Raw genomic sequence first — 16,153 nt, 5'->3', positions numbered from 1 at the left:
AAAAGATGTGTAGATGTGGCACTTGAGGACATGGTTTATTGGTGGATTTGGCAGTGGTTGGGCAAGGCTTTTTCAGCCTAAAAGATTCTGTGATTCTAATGTACCTCAGCAGGCTGTTGATGTGTTTGCTCTGCCGTAAGATTAATTTATGCCTAAAGGTAAAGGAGGATAACAGACCTCTGAATCATACATTTTGCCTCCATTCAGCTAAAACATTAGTAACGCTGTGACTTTTGTTAAGGCCAACAGTGAATGAGTCATTGATCTCTGCCCACGGTATCACAACACATGTAAAGAGAGCTAGAGAGGCATTTCACAGAGGCAGGGTACTGTAGCAAAAACACTGTTTTTTCAAGCAGGTGTCAAAGGCTGTATTTATTTTCTTCTGTTGTGGGAGCTGTCTCAGATGAAGAGCCTTTTTCACTGGGATCAAAATTCTTCTTTAATTGCTTCTGTGGTAATCATAATCTTGTCTTAACAGGCATTCTTCATAACTGCTGTGAAGCCTACAATGTTGGGCTCCTGGAAGCAAAAATATTTTCTGGTCCACCAAGAGAGCAGTTTGGATATGCAGTTCAACAGTTTGTAAATGAACAAGGCAAATGGTAAGCAATTTGAATGGCTTGGTTTATGTCCAGCCAAAAGCTTAAGTAAAAAATGTTGCAACTCTTAATATTTCTTTTATAATTCCACATTTCTTTTAAATGCGTTCTGGCTAACTCCTTTTTATATTAGACCTATATTTTTACAAATAAATGCTTGGGGTTATCAGACCAAAAGTTGAGATATTCTAAAGACATATGCATGTGATGGTTCAGACTCTTTTCCTTAACACCATGTGACCTGAGGTCTTTCTTTCAGTAATCTTTTATTTTCATCTCCAGTACACTAATTTCCTTAGGCTTACAACTTCTCTAGAATTTTAACTCACATTTCATTCCTTCATGTACCCACAGCATCTTTGTTACACTTTACATATATGTGGGATATTTTTCCATTTTAACATTGTTAAGGTCAAAAACAAATTATTCGAGCCAGGGAGTTCCAATTATTAATATTAAATTAAATTAAATTAAATTACATCTATATAATTTTGTGTCTGATACAGTATTAACTGCTTGCTTTTCAAGGGATGGTGTATTTGGCTGTCTTTAGTAACACAATCATAACAAAGTCTTGTGTCTGCTACATCTCTTCAGCCATAAAATTTGACCTGAAATCCAATGTTGTTACCACAACATCGGGCTTGATGAGCAATTAGTTAAAATTTTTTTTCTAGAAATGTTGTTTTAACGAATTACAGGGACTAAGCACATTTAGTGGAAGACACATTGTTTCCTCTTCTGCAGCCTCCGCAGTCACAAAGCTTAAGGTGTCCTTACGTGTAAGGACTATAAGTCTGTGAAAGTAATTGAGAACTACTGAACTCTTAAATGTCTGTTTGCGTGTACATGGCTTTAAGTCTACAGCAGGAAGCCACACCAGATAATATAAATTATGGTATGCTGAGGCACTTCAGATGTGACATCCTCCATAGACTGAAATGTGTCAGAACCCAAATAGCCACAAACTGGTGGTTTTGCTTAAGTGACAGCAGTCTGATACTCAGTAACTGCACTTCTCTCAGTAAAAAGAAAGCGAGAGGTCAAAATCTGAAATTCATGGAAATGCATGTGAAAATGCATTTTGCAGTTAAAATTTGGAAAAACAGGTACAAAATTACTGAGACAGCAGAGACGTTTGTGACCGCACTGCTCAGAGGCACCGCGTGGCTGCAATTGGCTACACATGCAAATGCACGACCCCTGAGATCTCAGCAGTGTTTACCTCCAGGGACCAGGAGACAGAGGAGAGCAAAGCTGTATCCTCGGAATTAAAACCTTGGCATTTCCTCTCCCTCAGCTCGGTAGGCTTCCAGCCTACCCCCACCCCTCATCTGATGCTGTGGTGGGTTCTCACTGCATTTTTGCCTGCTTTAATTGTGTTTAGTCACCCATAGATCAGAGATCTCTTTTTTTTAAAAAAAACAACTTCTGTGTAAAGCCACTGAAGGAGAACAAGAATGTGCGCCATGTGCCTGTAGTGAATTGAATGCTTTTGCCTCATATATGGAGAAATTGCCTTGTGTTTTTTACTTCTCAGTTTTTCTGTAAGCTTGCAGCAGAAGCAATAGGTGCCTAACTCACCCAAGCTATTTATGTTTTATATTTCCCTCTTCTATTTTTGCTTTTGATATAAAAACTCCTCCACTATCACTTTCTTGCATAATGTGTGCTGGATTGCAGGGAAAAAAAAAGTAACTTTTTAACTTTTCCTGTCTTACAGAATCATAGAATCATTTAGGTTGGAAAAGTCTTTATGGCTGTGGAATTCAATCAATCTTCTCCTAAGTATATGAATATTTTTAATCTGGTAAACTTTTCTGTATATAGGCACTTCACCATTAGTTCTTTAACTGCATGATGTCTGACCTAGCTCCAAAAGTCAGGGAAATTTTATCAGCTCATTTTCAACTAGGACTTGTTAGAGGCTCTTCAGTGAAGAAAAGCCGTTTTTAGTCTCCCGCTCAAAAAATTATTAGGCAAGCTTAAGAAAAAGGTGAGTCATGTTCTACTGTCTCGTTCTCTTGATTTTTAGGCTATTTTCTTTTTCTTGGGACAACAGAGCTTTTTCCTGCATGCATTATTAAAAAAAAAAAAAAACACCAAAAAAACTAAAACCCAAAACAAAAAAGCCCAACCAAGCAGACAAAAAAACCCAAACAGAACAGTCAATCTGATTCAAGTTGTTCAGTAGGAGTTGTTTTCTCCTATGAGCAACGCAGAGGCTGCAGTCCATGCAGAGAGTTCTTGTTGACATGGCTGAACTGGGAACAAGATAAACAGTCTGAGATAAGATCAGGGTGATTATTTCTGTCCAAGGCGAGCATTCATCATCATACGCTTTTGTGAAGAGATCCTCACTGTGCAGCAAGAATGTGTTGTATTAGAAAACTGTCCAGGCACAGAGTGGGGCTGCTCACCACACAATGTGCTGCTGGGGTGCCCTCTCTCCCCAAGAGAGGTTATCCAGAATCTGAGGTCCACCAGAAATTTTATCATTTCCTAGATTTTCCTTAATAAATTAACAGGGTGCTATATAAAACACAGCTTTAAAAATCCTCCTGTACACTCTCGAAGAGTAGAAAGGAGAGATAGAGAAACACAGCAGATGCAGTTATATTATTCAGCTGTATTTCTGGGAGGTGCATCTCCTGAGGCAGTAAGAACTATAGAAATGATAGAGAGAGAAAGATTTTTGCTGAATTGGTACTGGTTTTCACTTTTCTTGGAGATGAGTTCAGAGAGAAGAGGGAGGCAATCCAAATGGGAATGCAGGACTATTGAAGAGTTTAGTACAAGTTAGGATGCTGTAACACAAACCACTGAGGAAGACTTTTTGTGTAGAGACAAATGATCCAGGATAATTGGGCACTGGTCTGCTGTGCATTGATGAGCCTTGATGGCATGTGATGCTCATAAATAAGGACAAACTTGAAAGTCAAGCACAGCTCAAGCCTTTCGCAGTGTCTGGTGGGAATTTAAAAACAGGAGCTCTTTAATGAACTCAAGGAAAATTGTGAATACCAATAAAACCCATCAATTAGAAAAGTTTAAGCAGGTCACCACACAAGTAATTAGACACCACAGAAACATCATTCAGTTTATGCTGTGGTTCTCCCTGTCAAGAGGCCATCTGCATTTGAATCCTAAATTGAGACTAAAATTTCTGTTATTTTATAAACATAGTCTTTTATAAAGCCAGATTGTACCCTGCCAAATTCGTCTTGAATGTGCACTCCCTGAACAGCAGCTGACAGTACATTCTTCAGAGATGAAGAATGCTGACCATTGGTTTTAGATCTGTCACAGGTGAGGAAGATTGAAATAGTTGTAGATAACTCTTAAAATGCTTCCTCCTACACATGTGTCTTCTGACACATGCTGAGCTGTGCATGTGTGCTTATGATTTTCAATTTTTAAAATTAATTTGGTTTTGAATTTATATTGTGGGATTTTTCTGTCTTAAAGTATTTTGTTTCACTTCACATGTCAATAATGACACCTTAATATACAGTGCACTTACTGAAATATCACATAGTTATTGCATTACCAGAAATAGTTTAAAAAATCATTGCCTACTGCTCAGTGGTTACCAAATACAGTGGCCTTTCTCCTGAGGGTCTGTTCTGCCCCTTCAGACCAATAAGATGTTTTTCCAAAAAGACACATTTCTGTATGAATTTCTATTGAAATAAGTACATTTTCAAAGCTTTCTGATTTTAATGAGGATGGCCATTTCTTTTGAGGAGGGCAATTTTTTAAATTTTTTTTTCCTAACAGAAGCTGCCATTGTTGCAGCTCTGTTGTTTCAGTGCCAGCACCATTGCTAATGCGGAGTTCTTTACCCAGCTTTTGTTTTCCCTGACTGCATGCACCACAGTTTGCCCTTTTCCTGCTTGGAGAAGCTCTAGCTGCTTTTTTGTAGGACTTCTGAGTTTGTCACTCAAACTCTCTTGCCACAGCTCACTGTAGTTTCTGAACTTTTGATTCTTGTTGAAAGGATCAAAATTTTAGATAGTGAAAAGTGTTTTAGTGTGCACAGAGAGGCATCTATGAGAGTGAAGAGTTTTCTGGTCTTCATATCTAGTCATCACTTCCTGTAATTTCCTGTAGGAAAAAAGGCCAGATGATCTAAGAGGTCCTTTCTACTTTTATTTTCCTATTAGCCATCTTCATGTTTAGAAAACAAAACAAAACACAACACAATGAAGAGCAAATACATGAAAAGAAAAAAAAAAAAAAAAAGAAACCAGAAAATACAAAACATGCTCTGACAACAGCTGGGAATTCAGCCCTTCACTATGAATTCTGATTTTGCTTTCTGCTACATTGCAGTTTGCTGGTTACTAGCTTTGTCATGGTGTAATTTCCCAGAAATAATTCCTGTTGCACTTTGATCTGCCACTCCTCAGCTTGTGTGGTAAGGCATTTCTGCTGAACTTCATTTGACTTCCTAGTGCTTCGTGTACAGTGTTGGAGAATGATTAGGGAGATGAATAATAAAATCAGTAGAAATATTACGTTATAGTCACTATCGTATTGTGTAAAGACAGTCTGCAAGGACACATAAGGAAATTTTGTAAAAATAAATATTTAACTCATGGCTGAAAATTACCCTTAATTAATACATTATCCATGATACAGTTTATTTGGAAACAAGCATTCTCAAGTATTTTAGTACTACTTTCTTGCATTCTTTCCTGATATATTCTGTTTCACTTTGCCTCATGCATCCTGTCTAATCACAGTAAAAAAAAATTTGTAGTTAGCAGGATGCTAGCCAGATACTCCCTTGCTGTCTTCACTTCTGATGTTTCAGAAAGATACACATGCATTTTCTCAAAGCAGCATTGTGTAACTCCCTACTGTAATGGTTTATGTTAACTTTGAAAGGCAAGTAGGACTTCCTGATTTTTAATGTAGATTAAGGTTAGTATTAAATATAAATAAGGCAAAGAATACAAAAGAAATAGAAATTATGTTATTTCCTAAAGCATTTAAGGTTGGCAATTAAAAGTAGAGGGCTAAGCTTGGCTTATGCCAGTTAATAATTTTTTCTCAGGCATGTATTGATGACAGGTTAGTTAAATCAAATACTGGAATGGGTTTAACAGCTATGTTCATTCCTGAAAATCACAGTCAGTAACAGTCAGTTCTAAGTGTTAATTTCTGTGTATGGAGTGGCATTTTTTGGCCTTCATCATAGGTATGACATTGAGATTCACAGACTCTGCAAATCTACAGGGGATATAGAAAAATAAGTTAATAAAATAACTCCCAGTAAGCTATGAGGGGTGCAAGATAAATGAAAGACAAAATAAAGTAGCTTTGTGCACACTTGGCATAGATTAAAAATTGTATCTAAAACAATAAAAGTTAATCTTGTTTTGTCTTATATTTTCCTCTTTGTACCATGCAACAGCTTCAAGGTTAGTTTCAGGGGTAGCAAAAGTAAAATTATCTTGTGAGTATCAAGTTTAAGAAGTGATGGTTCCTTGGTATAAGCAGATGTTTGGCTTGCAGTTAATGTTGAAGGCAGGGAAAATGGGAGCCAAATAATGTCCATGGAATGAGCAAAACTATGCGTGCTGAAAGGGAGAGAGCAGCTTTTAGCAAATACTGGGGATGATATTTGTCTCTAGTTTATGCCATTAGCAGGGGTGAAACTTGGAGATAGCTTGGAGTTAGGCTTGGATTTGGGTAAGCTAGTGCTGGACTATGCTTCTGTTTCTCTTCTTCTCTGGTTCTCACTCTGCTTGTGAGTGAAACTGTGTGCACTGGGCTCTCAGGAAAACCTGTGGCCGCACAGCAGTGCCAGCACAACACAGAGATTCACAGATTTCATGGCCAAATGGGAGTGGTTGCAGGGGTTATTTCCAAGATACAAGGTCATTCCCTGAACTCTAGCTGTCATCCTGCAAGAACTCTGAAATGTTTGCCTTCTGGGAAACTTAGAAAAAACATATAAGTGTTTATAAATGTACACAGTGCAATGTTCAGCTTGACAGTTAATGCTGGAAAGCTGTTCCAGTTTCAGATACTGCACATGCAGTGTTGCCATCCATTTTAAAACTATTTCCTGTTTCCACGAAAACTCTTACCCCTTCTCTCCCATGAGCCCAGTTAGCATTTTAAAGCCGTACCAAAATTGGTAGTACCTAGCAAGGTGGGAGAGTGTAACACCACGTCTTCTTCCTGTTCCTCCTCCTTCTTCCTCCGACTATTGACCAGCTCCAGCCCTCTGTGTCACTGCAAGTATTTGCAGATTATGTTATCTGTTGGCACATGACCAGTGCAGTAGTTGCTTATGAGCTCTGTTTATTTGATACTGAGCTGCAGCAGTTCTGGTTTCCACTGTGCCTAAAAGACTCAGAAACACACATAAAATAAGAAAATCAGAGGCCTCCTCATGGCTTCTGTAATGTACAATGTTATGATAGAGAGAGGTGTTTATATGAACCTAAGCTGCATATTTAGAGATGCTGGAAGTACACAAAGTCCTGTTCCTGCTGCCTGCATAATCAGTGTTTTCCAACAAGGTAATTGAGAAGGAGTTAGGCATTCTTAAAATATCCAGACACACGAGAAAGATAATCTGAAACCAAACCCCCAGTTGAATTGGTAAAATAATGTTACTTGTGTTTAATTGAGGTGAAATAAACTAAAAAATGAGTACGCAGATAGCAGTATTTTTTCTGAGCAAACTAGAAAGGTCTAAAACTCTTTCTTGTGCATCTAAAACTCTTTCTTTTGCATCTAAAACTCTTTTTTGTCACAACCATTTTATTCAAAGTAGTAATAACATTGCAGCAGGAAAATCAGATGATCCATAGGAAGTTAATATTATATATAGCAATTGCTTTGAAATATAATAATTTCACAATTTTTTTAGTAGTGTAAGGTATATTTGTGTTAGCTACCTATAAAATTTTAGAGAATAAAAATTTTGCTTCAAACAACCTATTGACACACTAAAAACAATGGTTTCTAATGGAACTCAATATTCTATATTGGGCCCCTATTACTTGTCCTCTTACTGTCCCCAAAATGCATTAATTGCTACCATGGATTGTTCTGTTTGAAAATAAAGTCATAGTGCTGCTGGAGCAAGTACCCATGATCCCTGCTTTTCAATAATCTGTTTTATTTTTAATAACCCTTGAGATCATCTTTTAGAGAGTTGTGATGAAATATAGGTGTTCTTAAGCAGTGTTCCCAGAAGGTGAACTAAACAATTTTGTGAAGGCTTTCAAATAAAGATTAAAGGAGTCTTGAAGAGCAGATACTGGAGGGGAAACCTTATGGCAAATGAAGAAATGAGTCAGAGAATATTAATCACTTTGTATTGCAGGCAAAATGATCACAAGTATTAACTTTCGTGTTCAAGATCAGAGACTTTATGCAGCAGATTGTTACCACCAGCAGTACTTTCTTTCTGACTCAGTGTTATCAAGGTGTGGTAGTGTTCAAGCTCAGACGTAAGTGTTTGACTGCTGCTGAGCAGATCCTGTAGAAAACGTTTCTTATCAGTTAAAAGAATAACCTAAAAGGAACCAGTTAACCATTAACAGACAGAACAATAAATAATATGTCTCTCGATCCTCAACATATATATTTCTAAGTTTTTGTGTACCTGTATATATTAGTATCTTCACTGTGTTTCGTCTGACCTGCGACACAATGTCACATTAAAAACAGTACATGTGTTTGAGGCAGCTGAACCCCAAAGGCTCTCCCATTCTTCTTCTCCACCAAAGCTGCCCCTGGTGAATCCAGTGTAAGGTATTGACATGCAAATAAAGCTTCTGAACAGTTCTGGAGAAGACTCCTACACCTGAATGCCTTGGGTGCTATATCTCTGGAAAGCATCTTTTACCTGTTATCCATAGTGAGCCATGCATGCTGAACTTTTCCAGTATCATTGAGGATCTAATGACATTCCTTTTCCTCTAGGTTGTTGGTTGGATCACCCTGGAGTGGCTATCCTGCTAACAGAACTGGAGATATATATGCATGTCCTGTTGGTGTGTCCAAAAACACATGTAAAAAACTGAATTTACAAGGTAAGTTCTAACTGGCAATGTCTTGCTGCAATTGTCCAGTTTTTCCTTGTGTATGTATGAGGCCAATCGATTTTATTAAAACTTTTTCTAACTAGCTGTCTTCATAATCTCAGATTCTGTGGGGTGTGTGTGCTGCAAGGCCTCAGTGCCAGCTGCTGATGAAACTTGTGTCTCTCTGAGCAAAAATTGGTGCCTGGCACTGGAGTCAGGCCAGGTGGTGCCAGCTGCTGGAGGCACTGGGGTCTCAGTGTCACCCACTGGAGCAACTAGGGTCTTTACCCTGCAGCCATGGGGCAGGAACAGTGTGGGTCCCAAAGCCAATGTCTGGCAGATGCAGGGCTCTGTGTCATTGAAGGGCTCCATGCTGGCATCCAGGGGTGGGTGGCTGGCAGGGCAAGTGTCTCTACTTTCCCTAAACCAAGTAGGGGTGGGCATCTGTGTTTGCCAACTAAGTATAAAATGGAGTTCAAGTCTGGATACAGTGAAAATACAGGGCAGCAGAGTGTCCTGAGTTGCCTCCTTTATGTTTATTTGTGGTGCAGACCATATCTGCCCTCCACTGCCCCTTCCAGTTTTCTGTCTAAAGCCTGATACTGGATCAGAGGAGTCTGGTGTCCTGAGGAATGTAACAGTAGCTACTCAGCTGCAGCTACTCAGCCAGCCAAAAATACGCCATAGGTAGATCCTTTTTTCCTCTATTTCGTCTTCAGGTGTCTTGAGAGCAGATACTCTAAATGGCCATACTTAATTCATGTCTACAGTTAATGGTTAGCAATTTTTTTCCCAAAGATTGGCTTTTGTTTCTTTTGTCTCAGAATTGTACACAGCGATTTGGAAAAGGTGCCTTAGATTCTGAAAAGTCAAGTTTTTGAAAAGAATTCTAACTTAGTAAATTGCTTCTACATCTTATTTATTTATCTGTCATTACTTAATCTAATTTTATTTCAGCTTTAATAAATATTCCAAATGTGACTGAAATTAAAGAGAACATGAACCTTGGCTTGACTCTGATACAGAACTCAAAAACGGGAGGATTTTTGGTATGTATCAAGATCATATTCAGTACAGACAGACACTCCTGAGGAGACTGTAGAAACTAGAATTCTCCACATTTTTTCATAAGTCCAAGCTAAATGTATTTTATTATGCAGCATGTATTAGTGTATCTTTTCCATATTTTAAAATATTGCATCCCACTGCAATTACCTAGGGTCCAAAAGCAATTGTGAAATGTATCATTAATGCAGGAATATTGAGAAGGCTCTCCTTCATCGTTTACCTAAGCATCCTATCCGAATTAATGACTCAGTAATTTAAGTCAGACAATATACACAAGAATATTATACAAGTCTTGTATAGTTCTGATTGTGCTTTCAAAAGACTTTATATAATCTCTCCTCCATCATTTGCACTAGCACAGGCACCTGTTCTCCTGAGATAGTAGGATTTCTAGTCCCATGGATTTGTGATGTGTTTTATTTGGTTAGCAAGCTGAAGGAGGATGCATTTTCTCTGTGTATATTCCACAAACCACTGCCCTTGGAGCCTGCAAAACAGAATCTTACTCAAAAGGAAGCGAATGCCTGTTTCATATGCTTTTTTATGATCCTAGTCATACGCATGAAAACTGTTGCTGTGTAGGTGTACTCCACTTTGATGTAGCCATGTGCAGTAAATAAGTGAAACAATAAATTACAGACAGAAGACCTCTAGGGTGTCCTTAAACTTTGTAATTTTTGTTGCATCTTCCTAGTAATCACAAAAATATTCAAATATTTATTGTATTCATTAACACATAGCTCAGTTTACTGAAGTACTTAGAAGTATGCCTAATTCCAACTTCTTCAGCAGCTCTCTTGGAATTAGTAAAGTTACTCATAACTTCAAAATGCAGCAACAGGGCTTTTCTTGACTTGTGGCTTGAAAAGGCACTGATTAAAAAAATCTTACTCTATCTCTTAAATAATACTTTCAATTACAGGTAATGTCCTATGCATACCCACTTTTAATCAGTGTGAGTAACTGCAGTGTTTTAAAATATCTCATGCAAGAAAATTTGTATTTTCTAATAATATTTAAACTTCTCTCAATTAAAAAGAATTTCCTGTCCATATGTTACTGATTGACTCTCCTTAAATTGCATGAATTAGAAAAGGTTGAATTCTAAGACATAAACAGCCACGTCGTTGTCAAAAAGGGCTTCTTTTTAACATGAGGAGAATGGAGTACTGGAGACAGGTGCTTATCTGTGGCTCAGCCTCAACAAATACCAAAAGCCCCATGACTTAGTTGTGGCAGGTATTGGACCACATGCATGGACTGCCCGCTCATAATTGCAAGCTGCTGCCAGCCAGGACTTTGCTCTGAGACTCTGCCTGTGGCAGCTGGCCTCTGTGATGGGTTCTTTGGGTTCTTTCAGGGCTTCCCCCTCCCAGCTCACTGTTCTCCTTCCTCCTGTGGCCCCTCCACCTGCCTGTCCTAGTCTGTGCTGCGTGCTCAGTCCCTGGGCTGCTTGGCTTGGAATGCGACCCAGGCTGGCGTGTCTGTGCTGCAGCTCCCAAGCCCTGCTGGTTCAGCTGCTTGATGCCATGGGATTGGTTCCCACAGGTATTCTAAGTACAGGGCAGTCTATTCCCACACGCTCATTACATTTTCTGAGGCATGCTTAGTCCTGTTGGAGAGGTGCTGAAGAACTTCACTGATGGTTAACAAGATTTTTCTGGATTTCCTGACTAAATTTTTATCAGTTCGTTTTCTGGGCAGTGCTTTGCCTTTAGTTGAAAGAAGTAGCTCTCATCTCCCTGCATGTAAAATCTTCTTTTTGGATTTGACACCCCACAACCACTCACCTTTCTCCTTTGCCTTGCTAAACAAATACAGAGTTTTTGGCTGAAACGTGCTTTTTGAAATACACCTCTCTCAAATATCAGTGACCACGTCTGTGCTGTATTCCATGTGAGTCTTTCCCAGGCACTATACAGTGTATTTGGTATTTCCCCAACTCAACAGCTTCTCGTCACATATCTTTAAGCCATATTTGCTTTGCATGCTGGCTGCGTGCTTGCTGTCACCCTGCAGTCATCCAGGGCCCGATCCTTCTGCTTCTCTCCCTTCCATCCAGTGACCTTCCAGTTTAGGTCCACATTTCTTAATGTTAGTCCTGAAGGGCAAGCCTACACCCCTTTATAATATTCTGCCTTTCAAGTTCATCAGTTTTTGATATGTGATCTCCCCTTCATTAATGATGTATCTTGAATTTCTGACTTAAACATTAGAGTTTTTCCCTTTTTCTTTCTGAAGATCAACAAAGATTATTAGAAAATCTTTGCTTTTTGCTCCAAGATTAACATCACAATTTTGAACTCCCACCAATTCAGGAAAAAAAAAAGAAAATGGCCAAACAAGACTGATCTAAAAGGAACTTTAAATTAACTCTAAAGGCCAGTAACTCTCCTCCAGCTTCATAGTTACTATTATAGATGATTTATTTTGCACCTTTCACCTCTCTAAAAAGCTGTCTTTTCCATTAAGAACTAACCATGCCCCATGTAGCAGCTAAAAAAGCACTTACCTCAAGATCAGATAATGTGGATATACTTCCTTTCTCATCTAGAAAATCCACCATCTGGTCAAATATCTTAGGGTAGTTTGATGTTGTCTCACTGGTAAACCAGTGAGTGATTTAGCTCATTTTCTATTTACTTTTGAATTTAATTACCTTTTTTTTGCCCCCCAGTATCCTTGAGAAAAGTGTAATAGTCCCTCTTTTCCTAAATATAGGTGATGCAACCGGAGTGTATATATAAGGAAGCTATAATTTCTCACAGAACAGTTGGAGAGAGGTTATGTAGAGGTTATATTTATTTCCTTGAGTTTCTAATATTTTCTTTTAAGAAGGAAATACACCCACCGATTCTCCACCTCAGCCTTCCCCCCCCCCGCCCCCACGCACACAACTCCCCCTATATTCTCACGGCAAAATGCTGTCTCTATATGTGGTTGATAAAAGCACACATAAAGATGCATAAAGACGTAAATAACAGCTGGTCGATCCAGATGAAAATACTTTTTTTTTTTTTTTTTTTTTTTTTTACAGAGATTGTTTTCAGCACCGAAGCAGGGTTGTTTTCCCCCAAAGTCAATGAACATGGGTGGTTGGTGGGGGGGGGGTTGGTGGGGGGGCGGTGCGCGGCCAGGGGCAGACGTCTCCCGTTGGTGAGAATGGGACCGTGCTCACCGTGAGGAGGGAGATGAGGCAGTTTAAGCTGCAAACGCGGGGTGAATTCCCGTTGGGACGAGGCTTTCGGGGGGGTCCGAGGGGTCCCCGCGCTCCGGTCACGGACCCCGCGCTCGGCGCCGCCGCGCGTTCCCCGCACCGCGTGCCCGGGGCGCTGCCGCCACCTGCCGGCCACGAGCGGCGCTGCAGCGCGGGGTGCGCGCCCGGCCCGCGGGATGGGCGCCGGGATAGCGCCGGGATAGCACCGGGATAGCACCGGGATCCGCACCGGCGGCAAATCCTCCCCGTGAGAGTCTGTGAGAGGGGTTACGCTCACTGAAGGGATTTGGCCTGGTAACCCAAGAGAGCTTTGCTGATCCTATATCCCTGTCGTCCTGCTTGTGGTGGTTTTGTATATAGATATGGTGAGACAAGTATTGGTTATTTTTATAGTTTCTTTTTGTTGTTATTTTTTAAGACTTGTGGTCCCTTGTGGGCACAGCAGTGTGGAAGACAATACTATGCAACAGGAGTTTGTTCTGAATTCAGTCCAAGTTTCAAGATCCTAAGAAGCTTTTCTCCTGCTGTTCAAAGTAAGGTGACATGTGCAAATTTTAAAATTAAATTTTAAGTTAAATTAAAAAAAAAAAAAACCAAACATATCAAACAATAGCAACATATATTGTGTTGGGGACTGTTAATTTTGATTTCTTTAAAAAGTGTATGTGCCAAAAGCAAAGCCCTGTGATTGATATGTAAAGGCTGACAAATTGTGATCCAATGCTGATGTGAATATGGTCTCAGTCCTCTGTATTCAGGGGCATCGCACCAGTGCAGGCTCAAAACCCACATATGCTCCTATTGAGTCCTCATTCTGGCAAAGCCTTCTGATCCGAAGCGTTGCCTGTGTGAGACCTAAATATGCACCTCTGGATTTAGCTGAAGAGTATACTGAGACTGCAAGTGCATTTAATGTCCACTTCTTATTTTTGTTTCAGAGTGTTCCTCTGTTATAGATGTTGTGGTGGTTTGTGATGAGTCAAACAGCATTTATCCCTGGGATGCAGTGAGAGCATTTTTGAAAAAATTTGTACAAGGCTTAGACATAGGCGTTAACAAGACTCAGGTAAGTCAAAGATATATTCAAGAAAGACCGAAAAAAACCCAAACAGAACAAAACCTAAAATAACCAATTTTAAAGGCAACCAAGTGTGATTTTGTGTAACTACAGTACCTCCCTCAAAGCCACAGATTACACAGTTATCCTATTCAGTGCTGGGGATTTTATCTTACGGTTATCCTATTTTGAAAGGGATTAGTAATTTGATCCAAAATACAACTGAAATAGAAGTCTAGGTTGTATCTAGGGGAGTCAGATCTCTTTCATGCATTAGGTGTAAAAGTAGTTGAAAATACAGCCTTTGGGGATATGATAAAAGTAGAACAGATTTTTAATGGGCTTTTCATACAGCTCTCACTTTCCAACTGCTGCATCTTTAAAACAGGAGCTTTTCCTGCTGGTTTACTCACTGATCTTTGAGGTTTTTTCCTTTTGATTTGATGATGGTAAGGAAAATTTTATTGCCTTTTTTTGTTTTAAACATCTTCTGTCTTTACAGTTGTCCATTTTCCCTAAACAGTTCTGAGAACAAAGACTGGGGCACTGGAAATCTCTCTCCCAAAGGCTGCCTTCTTCCTTGGGCTACTTTGGAAGTGAGGTGCTTAAAAGCTAGGCTTCCTGCTCAGCTCTTTCTGAACCTCACCTTCAGCATCTTCTCTTTTTTTCTTTCTTTTTAAATTTACATCTTATCATACAGCTTTAGCTTCACCTATATTAAAAATAAGTAGGGTTTGCAGTGCTGTAAAGTAACTAACCTTTAGGACTTCCTTAGAAGAGATCAGACTGAGGTGCTCTGAGCTTGTAGAACTATTGCTATTTTCTTATTTTACCCAGAGCTCCTTGTATTATTGCTATCCATCAGCTCTTCCAGAAGTAACCAAGCAAACATTTAATGTCTGCTGTTTCAGATTGTTTGCAGTAACGTATTGTAGTCCGTAACAAATGATATGAAGTGCAACAGCATTTTAGCTTTCTTTGCTTTTCAAATGTTATTTTTAACTGGTTTTACATGTGTTGAAAGAAAACCATGCATCTGCAGACCTTTTACACCAACCTGACACATAAGTAAGCATCATGATTCTATGTAATTAATTGTAAAGCATCATAATCTAATGTAATTTTTTATTGCATAGGTGGGTTTAATTCAGTATGCTAATGATCCCCGTGTAGTCTTCAACTTGAATACGTATCAAACAAAGGATGAGGTTGTTAAAGCAATGGAGAAAACATCTCAGAAGGGAGGAGATCTCACTAATACCTTCAAAGCCATTGACAATGCAAGGTGAGATGCATTGATGATTTACGGTGCAACTGTTTGACTTACTCTACGTGGCAATGAGAACATTGTGAATTTCATTCCCTTTGGAAGACCGTGTGCCCAGGACCTCTGGAGTGGATTCCCAGCACTAGGCAGAATCCATCAGGTGCATTTGCAGTGTCCCATGCAGATTGGTACAGGAATATATAAACTAGAATTGCTGAAAAGCATGTTGTTAACCATTGGGTTGAGCTCCACTCTAAAGTAATTCTGGTACGCAACTGAATTGCTTGTTCTGTCACAGATCTCTAAACATGACAGTGCATCAGAGTGGACAAGGTTTTAGGAAACATACAAAACCATTGAAAGAAGTAAAGTTTATCCAGGGATTCAGTGGGTGCAGTAACATTTGTGTTTGTGGATCAGGCTTTGGTTGATAGCAGAGAAAGTAAAACCTCGTCTGTTGTCTGTTTGTCACTGCAGCACCGTAAGTGTGAAAAACAGGTTAAACTTAAAGGGTTTTATGACTGAACACATATACAAACCAGGTCTGTTTCTCAACAGGAAGGTGCTGTTTTGAAGTTTTTTGAAGAACTCTAGGCCAAAATACATGCTGAATCAAATGAATTTGAGAATTTGGTTTAGGAACAGACTCAGCCTTCAATGGAGTCCATATATGCAGTAGAATTGAGAAGTTTTTTATTAATTGTCTTCCACTTTTGTCTGAGCTTGGTGATGCCAGCTCCTGGTGTCATAAAACTTTAAGAGTTTTGATAAAACCCCCTTTTCATTTAGAAATATTAGTACAAAAAATATACTGTTTTTCCTGAAATTTACATTTTTATCAGAAACACCATCCAATCCTTCCAGTCTTTTTTTCTGCTTCTTTGGTTA

The 16,153-nt window shown here is 39.2% G+C and overlaps 1 protein-coding gene across 2 annotated transcripts in view; it reads left to right on the top strand.

The window, feature by feature from the left end:
* Window positions 1-16,153, top strand: part of ITGA2 (integrin subunit alpha 2) — a 67,846-nt gene that overhangs the window by 18,535 nt on the left and 33,158 nt on the right. Inside the window, exons 2-7 of one of the 2 annotated variants that reach the window (XM_032097216.1) lie at window positions 482-605; window positions 8,556-8,665; window positions 9,614-9,705; window positions 13,360-13,474; window positions 13,880-14,007; window positions 15,135-15,283. In XM_032097216.1, the coding sequence (XP_031953107.1) occupies window positions 482-605; window positions 8,556-8,665; window positions 9,614-9,705; window positions 13,360-13,474; window positions 13,880-14,007; window positions 15,135-15,283 (718 nt within the window). Of the gene's footprint in view, window positions 1-481; window positions 606-8,555; window positions 8,666-9,613; window positions 9,706-13,359; window positions 13,475-13,879; window positions 14,008-14,069; window positions 14,600-15,134; window positions 15,284-16,153 lie in introns of those variants that run through there. The other variant, XM_032097217.1, reaches the window with a different exon arrangement.

Source organism: Corvus moneduloides, chromosome Z (assembly GCF_009650955.1).
Source record: "Corvus moneduloides isolate bCorMon1 chromosome Z, bCorMon1.pri, whole genome shotgun sequence".
NCBI lineage: Eukaryota > Metazoa > Chordata > Aves > Passeriformes > Corvidae > Corvus > Corvus moneduloides.
The sequence above is the reverse complement of the archived record's forward strand: the minus strand, read 5'-3'. Positions and strand labels throughout refer to the sequence as shown.